The sequence below is a fragment of the Gekko japonicus genome, unplaced genomic scaffold, assembly GCF_001447785.1.
Source record: "Gekko japonicus isolate JY-2015 unplaced genomic scaffold, Gekko_japonicus_V1.1 scaffold502, whole genome shotgun sequence".
In the NCBI taxonomy this organism is placed as follows: domain Eukaryota; kingdom Metazoa; phylum Chordata; class Lepidosauria; order Squamata; family Gekkonidae; genus Gekko; species Gekko japonicus.
In genome coordinates this window covers 145,150-169,955 of record NW_015169186.1, presented here as the reverse complement: position 1 = coordinate 169,955, position 24,806 = coordinate 145,150, and the positions used below count along the sequence as shown (strand labels likewise).

Genomic DNA, 24,806 nt, shown 5'->3' with positions numbered 1-24,806 from the left:
GGAGATCTCCAGGCCCCACCTGGAGGCTGGCAACCCTAACGTGGCACCACAATAGACAAGAAAAGAACTTCGGTGCTCTTAAACACAGTTTGGGATTTTTAGCATGCAGCAATAATGTGTGAGCTCTTTTTTCTCCCCTTGAGGACTGAGAGAGATTCGCCCACTTTGGATCATATACTCCTATGTCCCTGTCCAAGAATACCAGCCAACCTTGGTCCTGTAAGATGATGATACGTGCTAGAGCATTACCGTGAACGTATGGGTGTGGGAAAGAGGAACAGACTCAGTCACCTTGCCTGTTCCTCACTAGGTTCACGTGGAGCTCAGCCCTTTTCTGCGGGCCGGTTTGTGGGTGTTCAGCACCTTAGGTGTAAATGCACCTTCAGGTATAAAGTTGGGGTGCCAGGTGGGAAAAAGCATAATTCTAACACCAGTGTGTCACTTTGAGCATACTAAGGCATCTAGAATTTAATCATCCTGTGCAGATTGTCAGAACTAGACAATATAAAGCCAGAAACATATTGATTTCATTATTAACTTACATTCTGTGAAATCTGTGTTTTTAATGATAGCCTTGTTCAAAGCAAGGTGTTCTCCATAGGAACCAGAGGTATTCTGCCCTTATAGTTGTGGTTTTGTTTGTGGCTTTCCATCAAAGAGGAAGAATTTGTTGTTGTTCAGTCGCACAGTCGAGTCTGACTCTTCGCGACCCCATGGACCAGCTCCCGCCAGGCCCTCCTGTCTTCCATCGTCCTCTGAAGTTGGCTCAATTTCATGTTCATTGCATCTATGACACTGTCTAACCATCTCATCCTTTGCCGTCCCCGTCTTCTTTGACCTTCAAGGAAGAATACGCATCCTTTAAAAAGATGCTCTACCATAGGTCCATTTCTTTAAAAATAACCCACCTGACTTTATTCACAAAGGAAATGCACCTTGCACATGCTCAGAAGTATTCTGTCCATAGTGCCAGAATATTTGAATACAAAATTTTGCACCTCTCCTGACAGGTGCATCCCATAATTACGCTAATTCCTGCAGAGCAGTTTTCTCCAGTGATGGTTCTGTTAGCTTCACCAGCGTATTCTCAATGCAGGTGATGTCAGAATATGTCAGGTTGTTATTTTGTCATCTACTCTAAAACCCCAATCTTTTGAAAACCCCTACAGGATCACGGCAGTTCATAGTTTCACGCAGTAGGGACTGAGCAGTGAAATGTAAGCTTGGTATAAGAGACAATGGATGGGCAAGGTTGAAGAGAAGGAAACTGGAATTTTGCTGTGTCTTGAAAAGATTAAGTTATTGTTTTGTAGTATAACTTCATGATACCTTTGACAAGATGGTTTCAGAAATATAAGTGTTGGAGTGTTGAGGTCTATCACCTCTCTTGCCTCTTGGAGTTACTAGAAAATAAGCGATATTTGTCTTGGCTGTATCACAAGACCACAACAACTAGTTCCACTCTAGTGCTGCAGCCATAGTCTGGTGCAGATGCAAAAGCAGCCACTGAACTGCTGCACTGTCACTTGGCCCTGCTATGACTTGTGTTTTCGCCATAAAGGGAGAACTGTATGCAGGTGCCAGTGCTGTAAATGGGGTTGCTTAGGACCTACTACACAATACAGGAATTTCTTCTACATGCTAATATCTCCTTGGGCTTTCCTGAGAGCTGTGAAGTTTTATGGAATTGTCTAGAATCTTCTAGTTTGAAGAACAAAGGGACATTTTTAAGACCAACGAAGTTTAATTCTGGGTATGCGCTTCTGTGTGCAACTGCAATGTATCTGAAGAAGTGTGCATGTGCACAAAAGCTTCTACCCAGAATTAAACTTTGTTGGTCTTAAAGGCGCCCCCACTGGCCTCAAACTTTGGTCTGCTGCTTCAGACCAACACGGTGACCCGCTTGAATCTATCTTCTAGTTTGAAGTCATTTAATTACATTTCCTACACCGCAATGTGTAGGTATCCTATTTCAGGGCCTGAGCAGTTATAAATAGAGTTCAGTCTGGATTCCATTTTTCAGTGTTCATATTCATAGGGAGGTTTCTGACATTTACTCATTACATTGGGATACCAGTTAATTTTGGGCAATGGTGCAGGGAGATGTTTACCGCCATCATTCTTCCTGGCAAACAGACTTTCTCCGGCTGGCTGGTTGACTGGCTGGCTGGATGCTCTTCCCAGACAATCACCAGTCCGTTACTTGAATCTTTGTCATCGGATGGCTTTGCAGCCCCCAGTCTGGATCCCAAGGTGTGGGTTTGTTTTGTTTTAGCAAATGGGTACAAAGAAGTTGAAAAGCAAAGAAGAAAGGAGTTAGGACTTAGCTATGGAACAGTAGGTGGGTTGTGATACCATATCCTTGTTTCATGAAGGCAGGTAGCACTAGGGACTTTGTGCAATGGACATCTTTTTATCCACAAGTTATTTGTTTTTGTGTTAATAATAAGGGAGGTGGGAAGAGCCCCCCGGGGAATTCTAAGGCAACAGGGTTCTGAAGAACATGACGACAATAAGATTTTCCATACATTTTTTTTTTGTGGTGGTTGGGAGGAAGGTAACAGTGTTCCATGCACCTCAGCGTTTGGTCATGCCGATCACATGACCGCAGAAACGTCTTTGGACCGTGCTGGCTCTTCGGCTTGGAACTAAAGATGAACACCGCCCCCTAGAGTCGGATTCGACTGGCTTTTACCTTTATTGTAGATCCAGGACTACATATCCCTGGACCGTTGCAACACAGAATGAACTATGACAGTTTCAGATCTTGCTTCAGATGGAATACTGGTTTATATTAAGCTGTGGTGTCTTGTGAGCAAAAATTCTACTTTGTGAGCTACTGGCATTAAAGTGGTGATTGAGTGATTTAGCTGCTGCATAAATCTGTTTGCTCTGGAGCCCTCCTTCCTGGGCTGAGACAAAAATGTGGGAGCCAGAGGCTAAAAAACTGTGAGCTAGCTCACACTAACTCAGCTTAGAGGGAACAATGCTTCTAACCTTAGCTTGTTATTTAGTTCTGAGTACTTTGCATATTTTAAACGTCATCATGTTACATGTTAATTTGCTATAAGTTTGAACCTTACCCACCATTCCAATGTATTCCAAAAAGTGTGCCTTGCCCATGAAAGCTCATACCTTGAATAAACCTTTGTTGGTCTTAAAGGTGCCACCGGACTCCAGATTTCTTCTAGTGGTGCTGATGTGGACCAGCATGAGCAGGGCAGGGGGGAAATTCAAGCTCAAAAGAGGTTTGTCCGGGCAGAGCATGAATGTTCCCGTGGACCTGCCCCCATAGGCCTTGTTGTGTTTAGGGGTCATTCCGTGCGCCTTGGTGTTTAGTCATGCCGGCCACATGACCACGGAAACTTCTTTGGACAGCGCTGGCTCTTCGGCTCTGAAACGGAGATGAGCACCGCAACCCTAGAGTCAGACTCGACTGGCTTTTGAGCAAGAGAACCTTTACCTTCCTGCCAGCCTAGCAGTTCGAAAGCAAGAAATTGCAAGTAGATAAATAGGGACCACTTCGGTGGGAAGGTAGCAGCGTTCCGTGCGCCTTGGTGTTTAGTCATGCCGGCCACATGACCACAGAAACGTCTTCGGACAGCGCTGGCTCTTCGGCTTTGAAATGGAGATGAGCACCGCAACCCTAGAGTTGGACTCGACTGGCTTTTGAGCAAGGGAACCTTTGCCTTCCTGCCAACCTAGCAGTTTGAAAGCAAGAAATTGCAAGTAGATAAATAGGGACCACTTTGATGGGAAGGTAACAGTGTTCTGTGCGCCTTGGTGTGCATTTAGTCATGCCGGCCACATGACCACGGAAATGTCTTCGGACAGCGCTGGCTCTTCGGTTTTGAGATGAGCACCGCAGCCCTAGAGTCGGCCTCGACTGGTTTTCGAGCAAGGGAACCTTTACCTTTACCTTTACCTTTATCTCCATTGAGATACACTGGCCCTGTTGGAGCTGTGCTAGAAAAGTTGTACCTCATGGATTGGATGCAGTGGTTGCAGATCTTCTCCGCCTTCCCCTCTCCCCAGCAGCTCTTTCCAGTCCCGGGAAGGCTGACTCCTTCGGCCATGGGACCCAGGTGGAGGTCAGTGAGCTGTCAGGGGGAGGGGGAGGGGGTGAGATTGGCTTTACTTTCTCTTCTCTTTGTCAGTGGAAGAGGAGGCATGAGGGGGGAGTTCACCCCCTTCCCCTTCCTCACTACAGCCCACTGACCCACTCAGCTGCCCCTCTACCTGAGTCCTGTGGCCCTGAGAATAAACTTTCCAGCGGTCAGAAATGAGGGGATTTTAAATCTTGTATGCTTTTTTTAAGTCCGCATGGTCAAAGCAACGGTATTCCCAGTAGTCATGTATGGCTGCGAGAGTTGGACTGTAAGGAAGGCCGAGTGCCGAAGAAGAGATTCTTTTGAACTATGGTGCTGGAGAAGACTCTTGAGAGTCCCTTGGACTGCAAGGAGATCAAATCAGTCAATCCTGAAAGAAATCAACCCTGACTGTTCCCTGGAAGGCCAGATAATGAAACTGAAGCTCAAAAACTTTGGCCACCCAATGAGAAGGGAGCATTCACTGGAGGAGAAGACCCTGATGCTGGGAAAGACTGAAGGTCAAAGAAGACGGGGATGGCAAAAGATGAGATGGTTAGACAGTGTCATAGATGCAACGAACATGAAATTGAGCCAACTTCAGAGGACGGCGGAAGACCGGAAGGCCTGGTGTGATCTGGTCCATGGGGTCGCAAAGAGTCGGAGTCAATTGTGCGACTCTTGGTTTGGTGTGTGGTTTGTCCTCTCTGATATCTTGGTATGGACGCTGTGTAGTTTGAGCACTTTATTGTCTGACTGGGTTTTAAATTGTATATTATGTTTTTAAATGTACTAAAGTATTTGATGTTTTTTATGAGCAAGTTTTTGCCATGTAAGCCACCTTGAGCCCTACGGGGGAGGGCGGGGTATAAATTTAACAAATAAATAAATAAATAAATAAATAAATAAGACTGAACAACAACAAATGCTTTTTTAAAGTCCGTTTGGTCCTTGTGTATTTTTTCTTTATTGGTGAGGCTGGCTGTGCCACTAGACACGGTGAGCCTCCTACATCAGGGGTTTGATCCTTCAGTACCCTCAAATGGAAGCAGATTTGACTTTTCGTTTTTGCTGTATCTTTACTGCCGTGGAAAAGGCACAATTTGGCTGTTCTGCCTCAGGCACCACAATGTCTCGAGGTAGGGTTGCCAGCCTCCAGGTGGGGCCTGGGGATCTCCCGCTTTGACAACTGATCCCCAGCTGACAGAGATCAGCTCCCCTGGAGAAAATGGCTGCTCTGAACGGTGGACTCTGTGGCATTGGACCAGGCTGAGGCCCCTCCCCTCCCCAAACCCCGCCCTCTCCTGGCTCCACCCCCAAAGTCTCCAGGTATTTTCCAACCCAGACCTGGCAACCCTATCTCGAGGCCTTCTGGGTCATGGCACCAAAACGATGTGACCCCCCCTCCCCCCCGGGAGAATAGTAGTCTGCGCCGCTCCCTCGTCTTCCACCAGTGGGTGAAGACTCCTCTGTTTTGTTCGGCATGCCCCTCACTGGCTCTTATCAACTCGTCTTCCAGCTCATGTTATAAACCTATTTTTATAGGGTTGGGGGTCGTTGGTGATTGTTGCCTTGGGAATCTGAGTGAATTGAAAGATGGCATTTTAAATAAATATAATAAATCTCTGTGGCTCTAATAAATTAAAAATGTATATTAGTAGGGCTGCCAAGTGGGGGCGGGTGTTGGGTAAACCCCCGCTTTGGAGGCCCGATTTCCGCCGCCGTGGAATCGGGCCCCAGGGGGAACTCCGCCCCCTGAAGTGCAGCGTGACTGCGTCACCAGAGGTGACGCAACCACGTTACTCACGTTGGGGGCGTGGCCCCAATCGTCGGAGGGAAGACTCTATGGTTTTCCCTCTAATGATTGTGGCCACACCCTCAATGTGAGCGACGTAGCGCATCACTTCCTATGACGTAACACCTCGCCGGAGAGCTCCCGGAGCCCAGCGAGGCTCCCCCGCCACCAAGGTAAGTAGACTTGGCAACCCTATATATCAGGGGTATTAGTTTTATCAGGCATGCATGTGTTTATTATTTGCCATCTCTCCGCAGCACAACAGACTAGTGTTTTCCATCATTTCGAGCTCTTGGAAATTCCTGGCGTTATCTTACACTTTATTTTCCTCTGCTTTTGATCCGCAGGCCTTGAACCGGGGCATCGCGGCCGTCAAAGAAGATGCTGTAGAAATGCTAGCCAGCTATGGGTTGGCCTACTCCCTCATGAAGTTCTTCACCGGTCCAATGAGTGACTTCAAAAATGTGGGACTGGTGTTCGTTAATAGCAAAAGAGACAGAACCAAAGCAGTTTTGTGCATGGTTGTAGCTGGTGCAGTGGCGGCGGTATTCCACACGTTGATAGGTAAGCACTCCTGCCCGTCTCTGGTCAAGCCAACTGTTGCTTGCATAGACTGGTCGACTGATATATCTCCCCACCACCACCACATGTTGTAAAACTTGCCTTCCTACATATGTGTTTCATTTAGGTTCTTAGGTAACTGGGTAAGGTCTCGGGCCCAGGCTGCTTAGGATCTTGCTACCTGAGATATGCTGTCTGTTGCTCCCGGGCTCCTCCAGGCCCTCACCCCACTGGCATCCGTGCCCAAGTGGCTTGCTCGTGAGCCATGCTGCAGAACAATGGCCACTTGGCAGGGATGCAGGGCAGTCAGCTGGGATTCAGGAACCCGATCTTGTCAAACTAAATTATGGAGCAAAAAAGCAATGAACGTTTTATGAGCGGATACGTTCTGCAAAGTGGCAGCTGTTCAGTTCAGTTTTTATTGCACAGGGCCAATGGCCATTACAAGTGGTAGAAAATAACGTGCAATAAAATAGAGTACAGTAAAATTGGATTAAGGCACTATAAGAGTTACATTTTAAAACTTATTTCATAAAAAAGGAAAACCTTTCGGAGATGTCTGTTGTGTACTAGTTGAATTCTTAATTGGACTATGCTGGCAGTAGCTTGGCTCGAATTTTCTTTGCTGCTAAGGCAAAAAGGGCAGGCTTCTAAGAAACCTTATAAGAAACTATTGGATCTGCATCAACAAGTTAAAATATAACTTTTTCCATCACAGTGCTGAGGCCTAAATTGGCCAGGATTGTACCTAAGAATCTCCTTTGTGGGAGGGAATAAAGTGGGCAGGCCAGCAGATGCTGGCACAGTGGCAGCTGAAGAAAAGCCGGATGAAGAAACGCAGGAAAAGGCATTAAATATGGGTGGGGTCCCTGCTTGGACTCTGAGCCCCTGAATCTGCCCGAAGGCCTGTTGACTGGCCAGCATGTTATCATCTTGCCCATTTGCTAGAACAGAAAGATTAGCATTTGTCTCATTTCCCTGCTTTCTAAGAGAGGTGTGCCTGTCTGTGGATCAACGAGGGTGCTCTTCAGGGGCACCCCAGCCCTGCTTTGGTTTAACAGAAAGCGGCATTCATCCGAGTGGGACCTACTTCGCAGACGCTCAGGGGCACTTTCAGGAAAACTTTATTCCCCCAGGGGGAAGGCGTTCCGCAGACGTTGACCAGCACACATCCTGAGGTGTAAGAACTTTCAAAACCTATCTGATAGTTCTGTGGGTACTAATTAAAAAGGAGGGCTGTCCAAGTCGAAGCCAACACACATGTGGGACGATCAGGCCTGCGTGCCCCAGTTCTCAAAACTAGTGAGGCCAGACGTCAGGCTTCCCCGTCAGTGGGTCAGACCCGGGGCTGGCTCACCCTCTAGCCCTCCTTTCTGGCGTTGTCCTAGGAGCAGCCGCACGACCATGAGAGGAGCAGGGTTCGGCTTTGCCCTCCTCCCCCTCTCTGGCTGCGGACTGTGGGAGAAGTCTGGCTCTTCCTCTCTGCCCCCCCCGGGCAGCTTGTTTAAAGGGTGGACTGGAGCCCTTCCAGCCTCGGGCTCTGCCAATCCCAACAGCCCTGGGGCTGGCTGGCCTTGCTGGAAGGACGGGGCTCAGTGTTAATGCCCCCCCCCGAGCCTCTCTGCCCTGCGCCCCCTCCTGTTTGCCTCGAAGGGCTGTCTGCTTGGCCCACGTGGCCTCTCGCCCCTCTGTCCCCCCCCCCTCCAGACTGACTGTTCCTGCCACACACCCCTCTGCTTCGTCCTGGGCCAGCCTGGAGGGTTCCCCACCTTCACAGGCTGCCCGGTGGCTTCCTTCCATTCCTGGCTCTCCTGCGCTGCTGCTGTCTGCCGGGGCGCTCGTGGAGCTGGGGAGTTGGGGGGGGCAGGGCTGCTGGCTCTGGACACCAGCCTGCACCAGCCTGGACTTTCATCTCCAGAATGGAAACGGAAACAAGCTTCCGGCTGCAAATATTCCTCTAGCTCAGTGGCTCTCAACCTTTTGTATTTTAGATCCCACCCGTTGCTCTGTCGAGGAATCTGTGCCCCACCACGATAGAAACAAAACCCGCATGTTTTTTTCGGAGGAAGACATTTATGTATTTACAGGAATTCTGTTGTCTGGTTGGATCCGGACTACTGCTCTACATGGATGGAGCATGATTTCCCAACCTCTCCCCTCCTGTGGCAGCCAGATGTGCCTCTCCCATCTTCTTCTTGGGGAGGTTACCTCTCCTTGAAGAACAGGATTTCAGCTGTGTGTGTGTGTGTGTGTGTGTGTTTCAGGCTGCTTCAGGAGGGAGGAAATCACACCCCATGAGTGGAAATCCTTGCACCTGCCGAAGTGTCTAGTTTGGATCCAAGCCAGTATATTTGCTATTTACAGCAAGTGTTAAGCACATTAAAAAAACTGAGCAGGTCACATTTGCAGGTAGACATGAGGCTTGTGGGAAAGTGAATTCTTAGTAATCGGTATGAAAACCCTGTGTCCCACGTAGACAAATTCTGTGTCCCACCAGTAGTATGAGAACCACTGTTCTAGCTGATGGTTGAGCCTCTCCTTTGAGCTGGCCTGGTAGGTAGACTCTCATGTTATAAAGTAAACATATATGCAAGTGATATTATGTATGCATGGTAATGTGCAAATCTGCCCCAAGTCCCAGTTTGGCATTTGGGCAGCATGACATGTACCGTCAGATTCTGCGTTTCATCCTCTTCTTCTTAGGATGATGCAGTTTCACTTACCTCATTATTAAAATGACTGTAATAATACATTCCTACCTCTTCTTAAGCCTCGCATAATGATGGCATCTTCAATGCAAGCTTGGCATGACATGGCAAAATCTGTTACTGGTGCTGCGCCACCTGAGTATTTTCTTCCCAAAACTAGTGGAAAGAAGTGGGGGGGGGGGGATATTTTTCACATATGGTTGGATTTCACCATTTTGCATTGTCTTAAAGTCACGTATGAGCTACATAGTGAGCTTATTGAGGTACTGTCATCTCTGTGGGACCTATAAAAAGGAAAAGGTAAAGGTTTCCCTTGCTCGAAAGCCAGTCGAGTCCGACTCTTGGGTTGCGGTGCTCATCTCCCTTTCCAAGCCGAAGAGCCAGCGTTGTCCGAAGACATTTCCGTGGTCATGTGGCCGGCATTACTAAACACCAAGGCGCACAGCGAACGCTGTTGCCTTCCCACAGAAGTGGTACCTATTTATCTACTTGCAATTTCTTGCTTTCGAACTGCTACGTTGGCAGGAGCTGGAGCCAGAGACGGGAGCTCACTCCATCATGCGGCACACTCAGGTCTCGAACTGCCGAACTACCGACCTTCCACAGCCTGCAGTTCAGCGTCTTAACCACTTGAGCCACCGCAGCTCCTGTGGGACCTATAAATTTCCCCAAATTAGGTTAGTTCAAGCAAATTAAGCAAATGCAGCCTTGTGGTTCTGTGCCCCTCTCACCTGCTACCTGCTCATTACATAAGCTTGCAGAAGTCGTTTTTCAGATTCGCCTCCAAGCCTATGAAAATGTGCCCAGGAAATCACAACTTTTGAGAAGATTTGGCAATATGGGAGAGCAGTATCTGGTTACTTGATAAGGTCTTTGAAAACAAACAGTAATAACCTAATCAAGGGCGACTTTCTTTTGATGATGCAATAATGAAGTCAGATGGATTAAACATAATCCTCCAAAGGTTAGGCTGGAGATTTGTTTGAGTTCATAAACACATTCTGCGAAGTTGCCGGGAAAATCTAATAAACCCCCAGCACCACTGGTTCGAGCTACCCAGTTTTGTTCTTAAAGGGGGCAGAAAGCAGGTACTGCAAGCTATCATTATTACAGCTCACAATGTCAGATTGTAATGATAAGGGATCCACAAATTTTGGCTGACGCTGATTTCCCTGGACTGCAGTAAGATAAAGTGTCAGTCTCTGACTGTGTCAGTATTCTACCGAACATATGGCTAAAATAGATTCAGTAAGATCTGTGAATGGCTTAGCACAAGGGTTTTTGACTGATAAAAATCAGCACTAGTGCTCTGTAGCTGAAGTCTGGGCCACTGCTCTCTGTGCGTGTGCGTGCGCATGCGCAGGCACGTGTATTAAACTATGCCTGCACCATTTCACCAGCACTTAAGTAGCCTCCCACATTTGCTTTTTGCTCTGTTAGAAGAAACATACAAGCAATTAATGAGACCTAACAGGCTGGTTAACTCAGACAAAATGGAACAGCCTTGTTCATGTAGGTCACATTAAAGATCGTTCCCCCACATTATGTTTCAGGGTTTTATTGCCTATGTATCAGTATTTAATTAAATCTCATAAGATATTCTAATGCATAATGATAACATGGCAAAGTAGGAAGCTTCTGAAAAAACACAGTTGTCTGTTTGTACATTTCAATCGTCGTGAGTTCCCCTGGAGATGGAACTTTGATTCTAGCCAATAGAAACCCAGGCAAGAAGCTGAAGAGGAAAAGAGAACATTATAGTGTGAAAAAGTAGGACAGTTGGAAGTAAAGTAGAGGTGGAAAGTAGGGATGTGTGCTCAGGTGTCTCTGGTCCAGAAATATACCCCAAAATTTGGGGTATATTCTGGATCTGGATACATGTTAAAGAATCCTGGTCAATACCGGCACCCCAATCCTGAATATTCCTCAAAATACTTAGGAATGTTCAGAAATATCCGGGGCAGACATTTTAAAGCACCAGACTTGAGGATTGTTTTGCTTTTTTGCACGTTTCTCAGGCAGCAGGAGGGAGGGAGGGGGGGAGGGGGGGAGGGAGCTCTCACAGGCAAAACGGATCCCATGCCAGGTTGGTTCTGCTGGGATTCTCCAGCTTGGCATTGGCTGTGTTGCACTTCTTGGTTCTGTTTGTGTTGGGAGGGTTTTGGACAGTGGCTGCTTGCTCTTGAGTGTTTACCCTGGAGAAAGCAGGGGATTTCCCCCCCCCCCACAGGAAACAGTGCAAGATGGCTGGGGGCACTTTGTTCAGGGACCCCTAGAAATGGACCCCTTGGTCCAATTCATTTGAAACTTGGGAGCCGCTGAGGAGACCGGCAGCACAACCTGTGGTAAGGTTGCCGTGTGACCACACCCTATGTCTGCTGCAGTCTTGGTGCGATTACTAAAAACAGTCCCCCCCCGAAAGATTCCCAATTAATAGACCTGAATAATTTTGGAATCACCCTCCCCCCAAAAAAACTGAAAACAAATCCAAATATCAAGCCAGTATTTAGTACTCAAATAACTTGGAGCTGCGGTGGCTCAAGTGGTTAAGATGCTGAACTGCAGGCTGTGGAAGGTCAGTAGTTCAGCAGTTCGAGACCCGGGTTGCCGCATGACGGAGTGAGCTCCCGTCTCTAGTTCCAGCTCCTGCCAACCTAGCAGTTCGAAAGCAAGACATTGCAAGTAGATAAATAGGTACCACTTCGGTGGGAAGGTAACTGCGTTCGCTGTGCGCCTTGGTGTTTAGTCATGCCGGCCACATGACCATGGAAATGTCTTCGGACAGCGCTGGCTCTTTGGCTTGGAAAGGGAGATGAGCACCGCAATCCTAGAGTCGGACTCGACTGGCTTTCGAGCAAGGGAACCCTTTACCTTTACCTTTAACCTGGAGTACTGATAATTATGCCCTCCCTAATACCTGGATCGCATAAACACCTATTTTTTCCTGGTGCACATCCCTAACGGAAAGGCTGTTGAAGGGAGGGGGAAGGAGCAGGTCCTTCAAAGAAGAGCTCACCACCTATCCAATAGTGGAGCCCTAGCAGAAGACATATGGCACCAGCCACCATTTGAAGGAAGCAAGATTTCCAGTGGCAGAAAGAGGAAGGAGCCCTCTGCGCAAGACCCATCTGGGCATGATGTGATGTGATGTGTGTGTGTGTATTAAACATGTGACTGGGGGAAAAAACAATAACAAATCACCATTATTTCTACAGCATACAGTGATCTGGGATACTACATTATCAACAAGTTGCACCATGTCGACGAATCGGTGGGAAGTAAAACACGCAAGGCCTTCCTCTATCTTGCTGCCTTCCCCTTCATGGACGCCATGGTGAGTCTGCAGCGTAGCTGCATTTACTGCCGTCCTCATTCTTGGGCGCAGTGCATGAAGTCGCAGAATGTCCTTTATCTCCCCAAGTGCTTTGCATACTACATTTGGGAACCACGGTTTGCACTGAAGTCTCTCCTCCCTTCTTATGAGAGATAAAACAATTGTGTTCAAGTTATCTTGGTGCAGCATTTGATGAGGGTTGGCAAAAAAACAGGCCATGGCTCAGTGGCAGAGCATCTGCTTTGTATGCAGTCCCTGGCATCTCCAGCAGAGAGGGTTGGGTAGTAGGTGATGCCTGAGACTCTAGGGAAATGCTGCCCATCGGAAGCAAACAGTATTGGCCCTGGTAGCTCACTACAAGGTAACGTCATGTGTGCAGGGCAGGCGGTTCACACAGCCCCGCAGCCATCCCACTATTCCCTGGGGCAATCGAAGGTTAAACGTCATCCAATCTGGTCCGTCTCACTGATTTTGTGGTTTTGTCCTGTTCAGGCTTGGACCCACGCAGGCATTCTTCTGAAACACAAGTACAGTTTCCTGGTGGGATGTGCCTCCATCTCAGATGTCATCGCTCAGGTAATGTACTAGGAACATGCAGTGTTTGCAGAACGGATTCAGATGCAACATCTGTCTGTGGTTGGGAGGGATGGCACGGGTACAGGCCACTCCCATCCGATCTGGGAAGCTCAGCACTTGGAAGGGAGACCTCCAAGGAAGGCCCTGCAGAGGAAGGCGATGGCCAACCACCTCTGCTTCTCACTTGCCTTGGAAGCCCCTTGGCGGGGTCACCATAAGTTGGCTGCGACTTGACAGCATGCACAAACACCTTTTGTCTATAACTGGGTGGACATTTATGCTGGGCCAACATTAGAAATTGTCACGAAATAATTATTATTTTGGGAACTGCGGTGGCTCAAGTGGTTAAGACGCTGAACTGCAGGCTGTGGAAGGTCAGTAGTTCAGCAGCTCGAGACCCGGGTGCCACATGACGGAGTGAGCGCCCGTCTCTAGTTTCAGCTCCTGCCAACCGAGCAGTTTGAAAGCAAGACATTGCAAGTAGATAAGTAGGTGCCGCTTCAATGGGAAGGTAACAGCGTTCCGTGCGCCTTGGTGTTTAGTCATGCCGGCCACATGACCACAGAAACGTCTTTGGACAGCGCTGGCTCGTCGGCTTTGAAACGGAGATGAGCACCGCAACCCTAGAGTCGGATTCGACTGGCTTTCGAGCAAGGGAAACCTTTACCTTTACCTTATTGCTTCTAGTTCTTAAGATTGTTTCAAACTCTTCATATGCCCACACATACATGCATATGCCTTTTTCCATTTAATTTTAATAGGTGACCTGCAGCTGATAAAATCTTGAGCCCCACAGTTAGTGCAGGACCTGAAAAGTCTACACTAAAGGCGTTTGCCAGGCTACGGCCGATCCTCCCTTGCTTCCAAGCCAGGCTGCTACTCACTTGTCCTTGTCCTCTCACCAAGAGAGATGCTGCCTGTTGGAAGCCTTTTATCTCACCATGAAGGATTTAGCAGATTTAAGATCCTAGTAATAACTTTGATTGAAGTTTGAGTCCAGTGGCACCTTTAAGACCAACAAAGAAACAAAGGAAATAAAACTTTTTTGGTCTTAGAGGTGCCTCAAAATTTGTTCTGCTGCTTCAGAGGGACATAGCTACCCACCTGAATATAACATTGATCAGTGAGCCTAAGGTTGATCTATTATCTTTTGGATAGATTTGTTATATTTTGGGATGTTTCTGCCCTTCCTCTCACCCTTACCCCAAATCTGTTCTTTGACCCTCATCTCAGCCAAGGGCCTGTGCCATCCCTTGTCTTTCAAGGAAAAGTTTACAAGGTTTGTTTTCCTTATGTTCCTCTTAGGAATGTGGGATGTACTCTAAACAGAGGGTGGAGTGAATTATGATGAGAATGGAATCGATTGATTGTTTTTGAAATACCAGACCCTGACCTCTTTGTTTGGTCTTATTCTGTAAAAGAAGAACTTTGAATCTGCTCTTTATGTCAGCTTTCAAGTCCAGCGGCACCTTTAAGACCAAGGGATAAGTTTGCGTGTGCACGCTGTGTGCGCGCAGAAAAGCTTATATGCTGCTTCAGACCAATGTTCCCTGTAAGCTGCGGCGTCTTGTGAGCAAAAAATTCTACTTTGTGAGCTGCTGGCATTCAAGTGGTGAGCGAGCGATTTGGCTACTGCAGAAATTCGTTTGCTCTGGAGCCCCATCCCTTCCTGAGCCAAGACAAAATTGTGTGAGCTGGAGGCTAAAAACCTGTGAGATAGATCACACTAACTCGGCTTAGAGGGAACACTGCTTCAGGCCTACACGGCTGCCTGCCTGACTCTCTCCTTGTGTCATCTCGTTAGTGAGGCTCAGACACTCTGACAAGCTTGCATCAGAACGATCCTTCTGATAAAATCTGCATGCTCTGTTAAGCCAGAAGCCTTGAGCAGCAAATCTTTTCTCTCCCAGGTAGGACTTGGGAAAGGGGCGGGGAGTTATACTAGAGTTCGGCAAATCTCTCGCTGGCACTGCCCTTTGGAAGTCCAGGCGCTGATGTCCGGGATCAAGGGAATCCCCTCCCCAGGCACGTCGGTCAGGCAGCCCTGGAGGCTGTTGCTGTCTGCCACCTCCCGAGAAAACTGCAGGTTGGACCCAAAGAGTCGGTGTGGTCTGCTCTCGATGATTAAGCAGCCAGCACCCCTGAATAGCAATGAAAGTGTACATTATGTTCAGAATTACTATTTAAAGTGTATGTCCTGTTTTGAGTTCCCCGATCGTGTCCTCGGTGGCTTAGTTTTCTTTTTCCTTTCTTTCCTTTTCACAGGTTGTCTTCGTGGCCATCTTGCTGCACAGCCACTTGGAGTGCAAAGAGCCACTCCTCATTCCCATACTGTCCTTGTACATGGGAGCACTGGTGCGGTGCACCACCTTATGCCTGGGTTACTACAGAAATATCCACGATATTATTCCCGACAGCAGCGGGCCAGAGATGGGGGTAGGTCTTGATGCATTATTGGACCTAACTGTGTGATGACCTCAAATACATCTGCCTTGCAAACAGATGCACAAAATTACTAATCAGTTGGGGGGGGGAATCAAATCTTCCCGCTTCCAGTCGCTGTCCTAACAGGTCACCTCGGAAAAGAATCCCCCTCCCCCGTCTAAACCCTTTAATAAAGAATTCTTATGCAGAGAGAAGAGAACATAAATCATCGAAACTCAAAAGATATGACTCCTATGAAGCTCCCGTTTCTCAAATAATAACTATAATTCTGAATTGAAAAAGACAAAATAATTACAGGTACAACAGGATCAACTTTCTCTTAATATATAAAATGATAACAATCACAATTAAATGCTATATCTGCCAATAATATATTTCACCATATCTTACCCATCAATGTTTTTGATCATAACAGTGAGGAAAGGGCATGTGGTTCTCTTTTATCTTATATTATTCCAGTGCATTACAAATAGTGCCCACCTCATAATAAATTAATTATTACCAGGTTCAGTCTTCTATTATAATATGTTAATTTTGTCTTTAACGTGAAATCCCATGTTTGCTTTATACCAGTCTATAAAGGATGGCAGGTTTGTTCTTTCCCTGCATGCAGCAGTGCAAATATTACGTTCTCTGGCGATGCAGCTCCAGAGCTTTTTGGATGACGCTTCCATCTTAGAAAGCCATCTTAGTCTGGCTTTCGCCCGGGTCACGGAATGGAGATGGCACTGGTCGCCCTCACAGGTGATCTCTGGAGGCATCTGGATCCATGCGGATCGGCAGTACTGTTGCTGTTGGACCTGTTGGCTGCGTTCGACACGGTCGACCATCAATTACTGGCCCACCGCCTCGCCGACATTGGAATTCAGGGGCTTGCCTTGCATTGGCTTGTCTCCTTCCTCCAAGGCCGGGGACAAAGGGTGGCGCTGAGGGAACAGCTCTCCCAGAGAGCTATCTTCAGTGGTAGCCTGAGTCGGGGCAGACCAGGGGTAAGGATCCCACTCCCGACCTTCAATGGGGCGCCGTTGGTGCCAGCGCCGGAGGTGAGGAGTCTGGGAGTGCTGCTGGACGCCTCCTTAACAATGGAGGCCCAGGTGGCAGCCACTGCCAAATCGGCCTTTTACCATCTTCAGCTGATTAGGCAGTTGGTTCCCGTCCTTGAATGCAACAACTTGGCAATGGTGATCCATGCAGATTGGACTACTGTAATGCTCTCTACATGGGGCTGTCCTTATTGCAAATTCGGAAGCTACAGCTGGTGCAAAATGCAGCAGCCAGGCTGTTAATGGGCCTTCCAGTACGGGAGCACGTTCAACCTGTGCTGAAGGCACTGCATGGCTACCAATAACATACCGAATTTGCTTTAAGGTGCTACATGGTCAGGGACCTACATACTTGAGGGACTACCTTTCCCCCCATGTTCCCCCAGAGAGCACTGCAATCAGGGTCTCAACATTGACTCTCCCTTCCTGGACAAAAGGATGCCAGGCTAGCTACAACCAGGGCTAGGGCCTTCTCAGTGGCGGCTCCTCTCTGGTGGAACGAGCTCCCGGAGAAGATCAGGGTCCTGTGGGACCTTATGCAGTTCCACAGGGCCTGCAAGACGGAGCTGTTCCGCCAGGCCTTCAGCTAGGAGCTGCCCCAGGGGAGAAATTTCTGTCCCCCCTGGAATTTAAAGTAGCGTGAGCCAGCCGCACGATTAAATTGGGGCTGACCACCAGAAAGGTACGGAAGTGGAACGTCATCTCATTAAATTATTATCTGCTAATGACATCTGTCTGTCATCGGTTACCACCTTTTAATGTTATAAATGTTTTATGATTATTATTTATTGTTGTTTTACTCTTCTGTAAGCCGCCCTGAGCCGGCCGTCGCTGGGAGGGCGGGGTGTAGGTCTGATAGATAAATAAATAAATAAATAAATACGAGGGGTAGTTATCAAGCCCAAAATAAGTTCCAAGTCCTTATCTAGGACAATATTTTTAAGATAACGCAAAAGAAGTACCTTAGATTCAGATGGTAAATTATACTCTGACGTGTGTGTTCTTGCAGCAAGAAAAAGACTCTTTTTTTAACCACAGGCAACCAGGTAAGGTACTGCATTACAGGACTGCAATGGATTGATATTGTTAAATTGGTAAATAATCCAGTCTCTTTTCTTTTTAAAGAATGGACTAACATAACAGTTCTGTACCTATTATTTGGCAGTAATACCCACTGATTTCAGCATAATCTATTTTCCTTAGTTTCTTTGTATATTTTAATGGTTTGTTGTATAGTAACTGTTAGGATGGCCAAACACTTTACACAGGCTGCAGTCACACGGAGCATTAGGCACGCTAGAGAGACGGAAGATAGGCGGATTTTCCAGGCGCGATCTCACCGCCACATCTGGGAAGCGTAGAGCTCCCGTGGCTCACCCGAGGCTTCACTCTGAAGATGCGCTGTAAAAAACTAATACCTGCGAGGTACTAGTTTCCGGCATGGGTGGGCATCTGATCGCGTTTCTGGTGGTAGTTCTGGTGCCCACCCATGTCCCCTCGCAAAAAGGTGTTTTTTTCCCCAAGTCTCCACGGATGCGCACGAGCACCCAACGGAGCATGCGCACACTTTAGTTTAAAAAAACCCACAACCCCGTTTGCCCCACGGCCCCGCTTTTGTACAGCGCCACAGGATTGTCCTGTGATCGGCACCTCCCCCCTAACCACGGGACCTCCATGGGACGTCTGCTCCTTCAACTGCGCGTTATTTTGCCCCGGGGCAAACAGCCATGCTTCCCTCCCACATTTTCCGGCCCGTATGACCGGGGCCACAAAATGTCTTTTTCTGTCACTGTCTTCCCCACACACACTCCCCCCATGGATCAAGCCCATTTAATTCTCATTTCATTCTTGCTCACTTCTGTGAAAAGAGAAGCTGGTGTGTGGCAATGCAGGGACTAGGAACTAGGAGATTCGGGTTCGACTCCCTGCTCTGCCCTGGGAGCTCCCTGGGTGACCTGGGGCCAGTCGCGCACTCTTCTCAGCCTCACCTACCTCCCAGGGTGGTTGTGTGAAGATAAAATGGAATATGTTACAAGCCACTTTGGGTCTCCACAGAGGAGAAAAGTCAATGAATACAGCCATAATATTTTTTTCTAAGTGAGCTCCAGCGGGAGTGTACCTGACATCGTGTTCCAGTTTATGTGTCTGCTGATCATAACCCATTTTAAGACGTGGGTCTGCTCAGTTCCAAGCACAGGGGATTATTATATACACAGTACTGCAGACATAGTGACGAGGCGTAGGAAGGTTCTCTCTTGCAGAGAAGTGTATCAGCAGACCTAGTTCTGTAAACCTCTTGCAGCACTATACATTAATGGTTAACATCTGGAACCTTAGTCTCATGTGGTAAATACTTAGTTCAACGTTTATCCAAAAACCGCCATGTTGTTAAGAGTCTTTTGCTTCCGTTTGCCATTGTTTTGCGAGGGGAGGGGTGCAGGCTCGTTTTTCTTGCTCAAGTGATTCGTCAAACTATATTTTGGTAAGAAAAATCTTTGGTTACATTTTGGCAGGGGGTCAGCTCTGCTCTGATACTGTCTCTATTATGTCCTTCAGGGAGACGCTACAATAAAAAAGATGCTGAGCTTCTGGTGGCCTCTGGCACTGATTTTGGCTACGCAGAGAATTAGCAGGCCGATCGTCAACCTCTTTGTGTCTCGGGATCTGGGTGGCAGCTCGGCAGCCACGGAGGTATGAGCCTCTCCAAGACGCACCGGGCCTGGGTGGGGAAGCCGGGCGACTGCTTTAGAAGTGTCATTAAGCTGCTGAAGATCTCAGGTTTCCTCAGGGAGTCAAAAGGCTGCAGAAGTCTGCATGAAGTCTCAAAACCTGAGCTTCACTCCTGCCCATTCCTGTAACTGTAGCCATTTCTCTCAGCCCTGTCATGACTAAGGGCCAAACTAGAAATTACACAAAGGCCCATAATCCTCCGTGGGGGGGGGGGGACTCAAAGCTGGCCTACATTGTTCTCAGCACTGTTTCTAGGGCCCCCCTGAACCCTGGGGGCAGGGTTCCGAAAGGCCCCATGGACAGCAGTGGGAGGAAGAGGCAGAAATGTAATGTTAACGCAATTGGGCGTCATGGTCTGTGACCCACATATCTACAGGACCATCTCTCTTCGGGTGAGCTCCCGTGAAGCAACAGCATTCTTTGGAGGTAGACCTGCTTGTGGTACCATCTCACAGGGCAGTGACGAGAGCTATCTTCAGTGGTAGCACCCATTGTCAGACTCTTGAACAAACGTACTCTCAACAACACTCTCTGGTCAGTGATTTGTTTATTGAGAGATGTGCATGTGTCACGCTAAGACTATTCGTGTCAGAACTAAAGTCTTTGGCGCCAATTCTGGAATTATACATGATTCAAACAAGTACCCCCCCCCCATTAACCCATCCAGTCAGTCCACTCATTCAGCCTGCTAAAAGTTAGCGTGCACCGTAAATCCTCCTCCCCCCACCCAGAACCAGGGACAAGCTTCCAAGACCATTCCACATTCTTCTCGTTCAGGAGGCCCCTTAAGAAAACAGTTCCCAAGCCGTTAAGCAAAGCAGGTTCTCACACCCTCACTCACTCTCACATCTACCCCCCCAGTGCCCAAGTACATGAAATTGGAACACACAAAATTCATGGCCAACGAGGCTTCGAGTTAGACACCCATCTTGTAGAGAGATCTTCCTGCGTGTATCAGGAAGGCGCTCCCTTCGCTGACGGTTCAGAAGTACTGCAAGACCAAACTATTGAGACAGGCTTTTTGAATGCAGGGCCAACCATTTCCAGGGTTTGAAAATCGTTTAGCTTTTAGCATTTGGGTCTGTAGCTGAACATCCGGTTTTGCTTCATATTTTGTAGATTTATTCTTTGGGTGTTCTTATATTGTAACCCACCCCACGTCCTCTCTTGGAGGGAAGCGGGCTAGAAAATGTTCTAAATGAATAAATGGAAGTGCTGTTCTGTGGTTCATTAGGTACAACCCTTTGGGGCAGAAGTTATCCTAGTCCACATAATAGCTGCTTTTTCATGAGCCACAGGTTGTGCCAGACGTCTCCATTTCAGTTCCTGGTATGTTTGAGGGGTTTTTTTTACAAAAAGTTATAAGGTAGAAGGCTAGGAAAGAATTCTGCCTGAGACCCTGGAGAGCCCCTGCCTGTTGAACTACACACGGCTAGGCAAGGCCAGCCAGTGGTCAGACTCGGTAAAAGCCATCTCTTTGTGGGACAATCACATACTTCCAAAGCAGTGCTGAAGCTCCATGGATGGGAACTCCTGTGAAGACCTGCCTTATTTAGTTGAGGAACACGGCCAAGGCAGTCTGTTATCCAAACGTTTCTGTGTTAGGATCTTGAATGTTTCTGAAAAAGTATCAGCGGAGCTTCTAGTCTAGAACTAGGGATGCCAGCCTCCAGGTGGGGCCTGGGGATCCCCCGGAATTACAGCTCATCTCCAGACCACAGAGATCAGCTCCCCTGGAGAAAACGGATGCTTTGGAGAGTGGACTCCACTGAGGTGGTCCCTGTGTCCTACCTGGCTCCAGGAGGGTCCCAACCTGGATCTGGCAACCCTACTTCCCCCCTTCCCCAATCCCCTGCCAGTGGTCAGGGTGAGTGAACCTGGCAATCCTATCTAGGACTGTGTACGGTGAAGCAATTCATTCCAAAAGGTGAGTTTCCTAGCAGTTATCTGATCTGTATACAGCAGCCTTCCAGAGGCAGGCAGGCTGGAGGAGCCTCGTCTAGCCCACAAGGCATTACATGGGATGGTTTCTCTTGTCTGTGGAAGAATTAGGTCCAGCGTAACAGGAGGAGTCCAAGCGGCTGCTCCTGCGGAAGGGTGCAAGCTGGTGCCGCACTGTTGATGCCGTGGGGAGGGCCGTGCTTGCCATGAGTGGGAGGCAGGGGCTGCGTGAGGCTCCACAGCCTGCGTGAGGGCTCTGGCGATCCTTCCTCACGTGCACACCCGGCAGCATTGGAACCGCTTTGGCACAGTGTGGTTCCATGCTGCATATTTGACGTAGCCAGTTTGGCGTAGTGGTTAAGTGCTTGGACTCTAATCTGGGAGAACCGGGTCTGATTCCCCACTCCTCCTCCACTTGCACCAATGTTTGCAGACTTACAGAATCCCTGAGCAATAAATGCTAGTATTGATCTGATGGTTTCTGGTTTTTATGTACTGTTACTGCTCATCCTTTACTGCATCCTAGAACTCCGTTCTGTCGATGCATCTCGGGGTTTGTGCATCTGGAAATACTTAATTGCGCAGTTTGCTCTTTCCACCCACAGTGTTTTGTGTAATTAATATTTAAGTACATCGCTTGAACATTGGTTTGTGTTGCTAAGTGCAAAGAATGCATTCACTTGAAAGCAAATGCCTCTCCTTTTATCAGCTGATAGCTGACTTCATTTGTGCCCCATTGCTCATTTGTTCTTTTTGCTTCCGTTTCTGAAAGCATAATGGCTGAAAGAGAAAGCACTGGCAGAGCCAACAATGGCAAAATCTAGGCAGCCAAGTGCAGTGCAGATTTCTGCACATGATGATGCCAGCGGCCCTTGATGTGGGCAGAAAGAGAAGAGGAGGATTGTGAGGAAAAACAGCTCGCTCGCATGTGGGCCTTGATGCCTGGGTTTTCTTGTTGGGAGGTTTACCCAGCAGTCGTCAACAGGGGAAACACCCATCTAAGTCCATGGGCTCACAAGGGTGTAATTGGGTCAGGATTGCACTGTTAAGCTGCAGTCCTCGGCACAATTTCCTGGGAGCAAATCCTATTGAGCTCAAGGGGAATTACTTCTGAGTAGACCTTCTTAGGATTGTTCTGTTACTGATCTTTTGCCAAAGACAGACATGTTTCCAAACCAGGACTAGATGATCGTGAGCATGTGGCGGCTGGCCCACGTGTTTCCTGCTTGGGCACCTGTTGCCCCCCCTTCCCTTCTTGGAGCGAGGCCAGCCTCAGCCTGACAGGTTCCCCAAGGCTAACGCTGAGCATGGCTGTCTTGAACCAGGGTTTGCAAACCTGGGCCTAACCTGCTTGCAAACACATATATAGCACGAACACCATATTGAGCAGGAACATCAGTGCAGCAAGAGAGAGAGACAGAATAAAAATATCTAAATAAATAAAATATTTTTCCATTCAAGAATGAGGATCTAATTATTATCCAGTAGCAATTCTTCATTTAAAACAAAAACTTTTCACAATTATATAATCACATGCCTTTAGAAACATAGTCTTTTCCCCCTCTAATGGTCTGATGGAAAAGTGGCAATAAACAAAAAAGGTGAGAGAGAGAGAGAGAGAGAGAGAGAGAGAGAGAGAGAACAGTATGTGGCTTGTTTTTACCAAGCCTGAGGTCATGCAGTGAAACACATTTGACCAGTAGATTTGGAAAAGAGAAGATTCTCAGCCTCCACGGTGGGGAAGATCTGTACGAAATGATTTTCAGAACAGCCCTCGTGCGGTCTTCCAGAAGAACCCGAGCAGGAGGCTGACTGAGTAGTCAGGGCCATTTTTATTTTTTTTGAAAGAAATTATTTCATAAGGTAAGACAGACAAAGGCGAACATACATACATACATACAGGTTGGGAGAATTCATTTGTATCATTATTTACCTAAGTACTGACCTCATACTATACCCAAAACATTGATTTCTTTTGTCCACCTTATATTTTTCATATATACCTTTTGCTTATAATTAAACATATAGTTCTTATTTCCTTTTATTTCGATTATATGTCTGGGAATTTTATACGTTATACGCTTCTGTACATTTGTAAAACCTTGACCATGGGTCCCCAAAATTTTCTTTATTGTGTCCTCTCAAAATTGAAGTTAAATTATCCTTCTCTGCTGTTTCCAGTACTTTAGTTATACCGTCTTCCTCTGGAGGGACTGCAGGAACACCCCCCCCTTCCCCTGTGGCATTATGCTGAGCCTGTTTGGGCGCTTATTTATTTTTAAAAGCATTCCCTGCAGCCGCTGTGAGGCTGCGGAGAATCTGGACCCAACTTGTTAAAAAGCTGGATGTGCAGTTTGGCCCAAGGACATCACATCTGCTTGTGCATTCCGTCATGTGCTTCACGCAAGTGTTCGCAGTATTTCAAGTGCAAGGGTCTCCGGTGCACAAGCAGTGCTTGCCGTCAAGTGCTGGAGGTCGTTTCAGGACAGAGTGCAGTTTGCTCAGAAAGGCCGCAAGAGTCCTTCACCGTCGGCTTGAGTGCACCAGAGCAGGCATCTGCGTGGCCCAGGCGTTTGATACACATCACTGGAGGAGGCCATAGGTCATTAGCTGGCCCTTCCTTTTGGTATTGTGCCTCTTACTACACGCCCATGTTATTTTTATCAGTTGATCATCCCTAAATATTTGAGAGCTTCTCCCTCTACTGTTTTGCCAAGTAGATTCCAAGGAGTAGTTTATTCAGGATGGACCGTTGAAACACAGTCTTCTTGGATTGTGTGCTAGGGTGTGTGTGTGTGTCTGAAATCAGACAATGATTGCTTCTGGTGTTTCTTCCACTTCCCTGGCTTTTTAACTAGCTGATGTTGATTTTGGTATAACACTGGCTGTTGCAAAACTTTTTGCTGCAGTGGCTTCAATACAAGGGTGGCGTTAGAGGGTGGTAATAGTGTGATTTATGTTGTCCAAGACCGTCCGGTCATTGGATTGTTTGAAATAAAGGTACAGGAAAATGGACGTTTTGGTATGGAAGCAGTATCTCTAAGAGGTTAAAAAAAAAAAGGATCTGTAAAGAAGTTGTGGAGAGAGACTGTAAAGCAACATGTCACGGATATGGCCAGAAATATAGGGGAACAGTTGCTGGATATTACCCAAAAGTTCGTAGAGGATGTCGCAGTGTCCATAAACAGAACAAATGTGGCCTCTCTTGGAAGCCTCCCTAGAAGGGAGTCCAGAGACCGAGAACAGGACAACCTTGAAGGGGCAGCAGGAAGAAGGCAGAGCAGCAGCAATTCAATGGCTGTCGAGCCCGTGATCAATACATCCAGTTTGTTGCGGTCCAGGTGCGGAAGCATCTGAGAACAGCAAGAGTGTCCAGCTTCACAGAAGGGAAGGTGTGATTCAAGGATGGGAGTGTCGGTTGAGGGCCAGAAGATATTCATATGCAGGAGAATCTTGCAGTCGTTATTTTTAAACAGTCTTTGTTAAGATGAAAATAGTGAGAACAAGAAAGAGGACCCGCAAAACTCACGGGGGGGGGGGGGGCCCCAAACCCGGCAGCGGGGGGAACCACCAGGGGGAGGAAAG

The 24,806-nt window shown here is 47.7% G+C and overlaps 1 protein-coding gene across 1 annotated transcript in view; it reads left to right on the top strand.

Annotated features, from left to right (window-relative positions):
- Window positions 1-24,806, top strand: part of ANKH (ANKH inorganic pyrophosphate transport regulator) — a 132,726-nt gene that overhangs the window by 76,067 nt on the left and 31,853 nt on the right. The window contains exons 2-6 of the mRNA XM_015416186.1: window positions 6,231-6,447; window positions 12,368-12,486; window positions 12,979-13,062; window positions 15,328-15,498; window positions 19,107-19,241. Coding sequence (XP_015271672.1) covers window positions 6,231-6,447; window positions 12,368-12,486; window positions 12,979-13,062; window positions 15,328-15,498; window positions 19,107-19,241 — 726 coding nt within the window. The remainder of the gene's footprint in view (window positions 1-6,230; window positions 6,448-12,367; window positions 12,487-12,978; window positions 13,063-15,327; window positions 15,499-19,106; window positions 19,242-24,806) is intronic.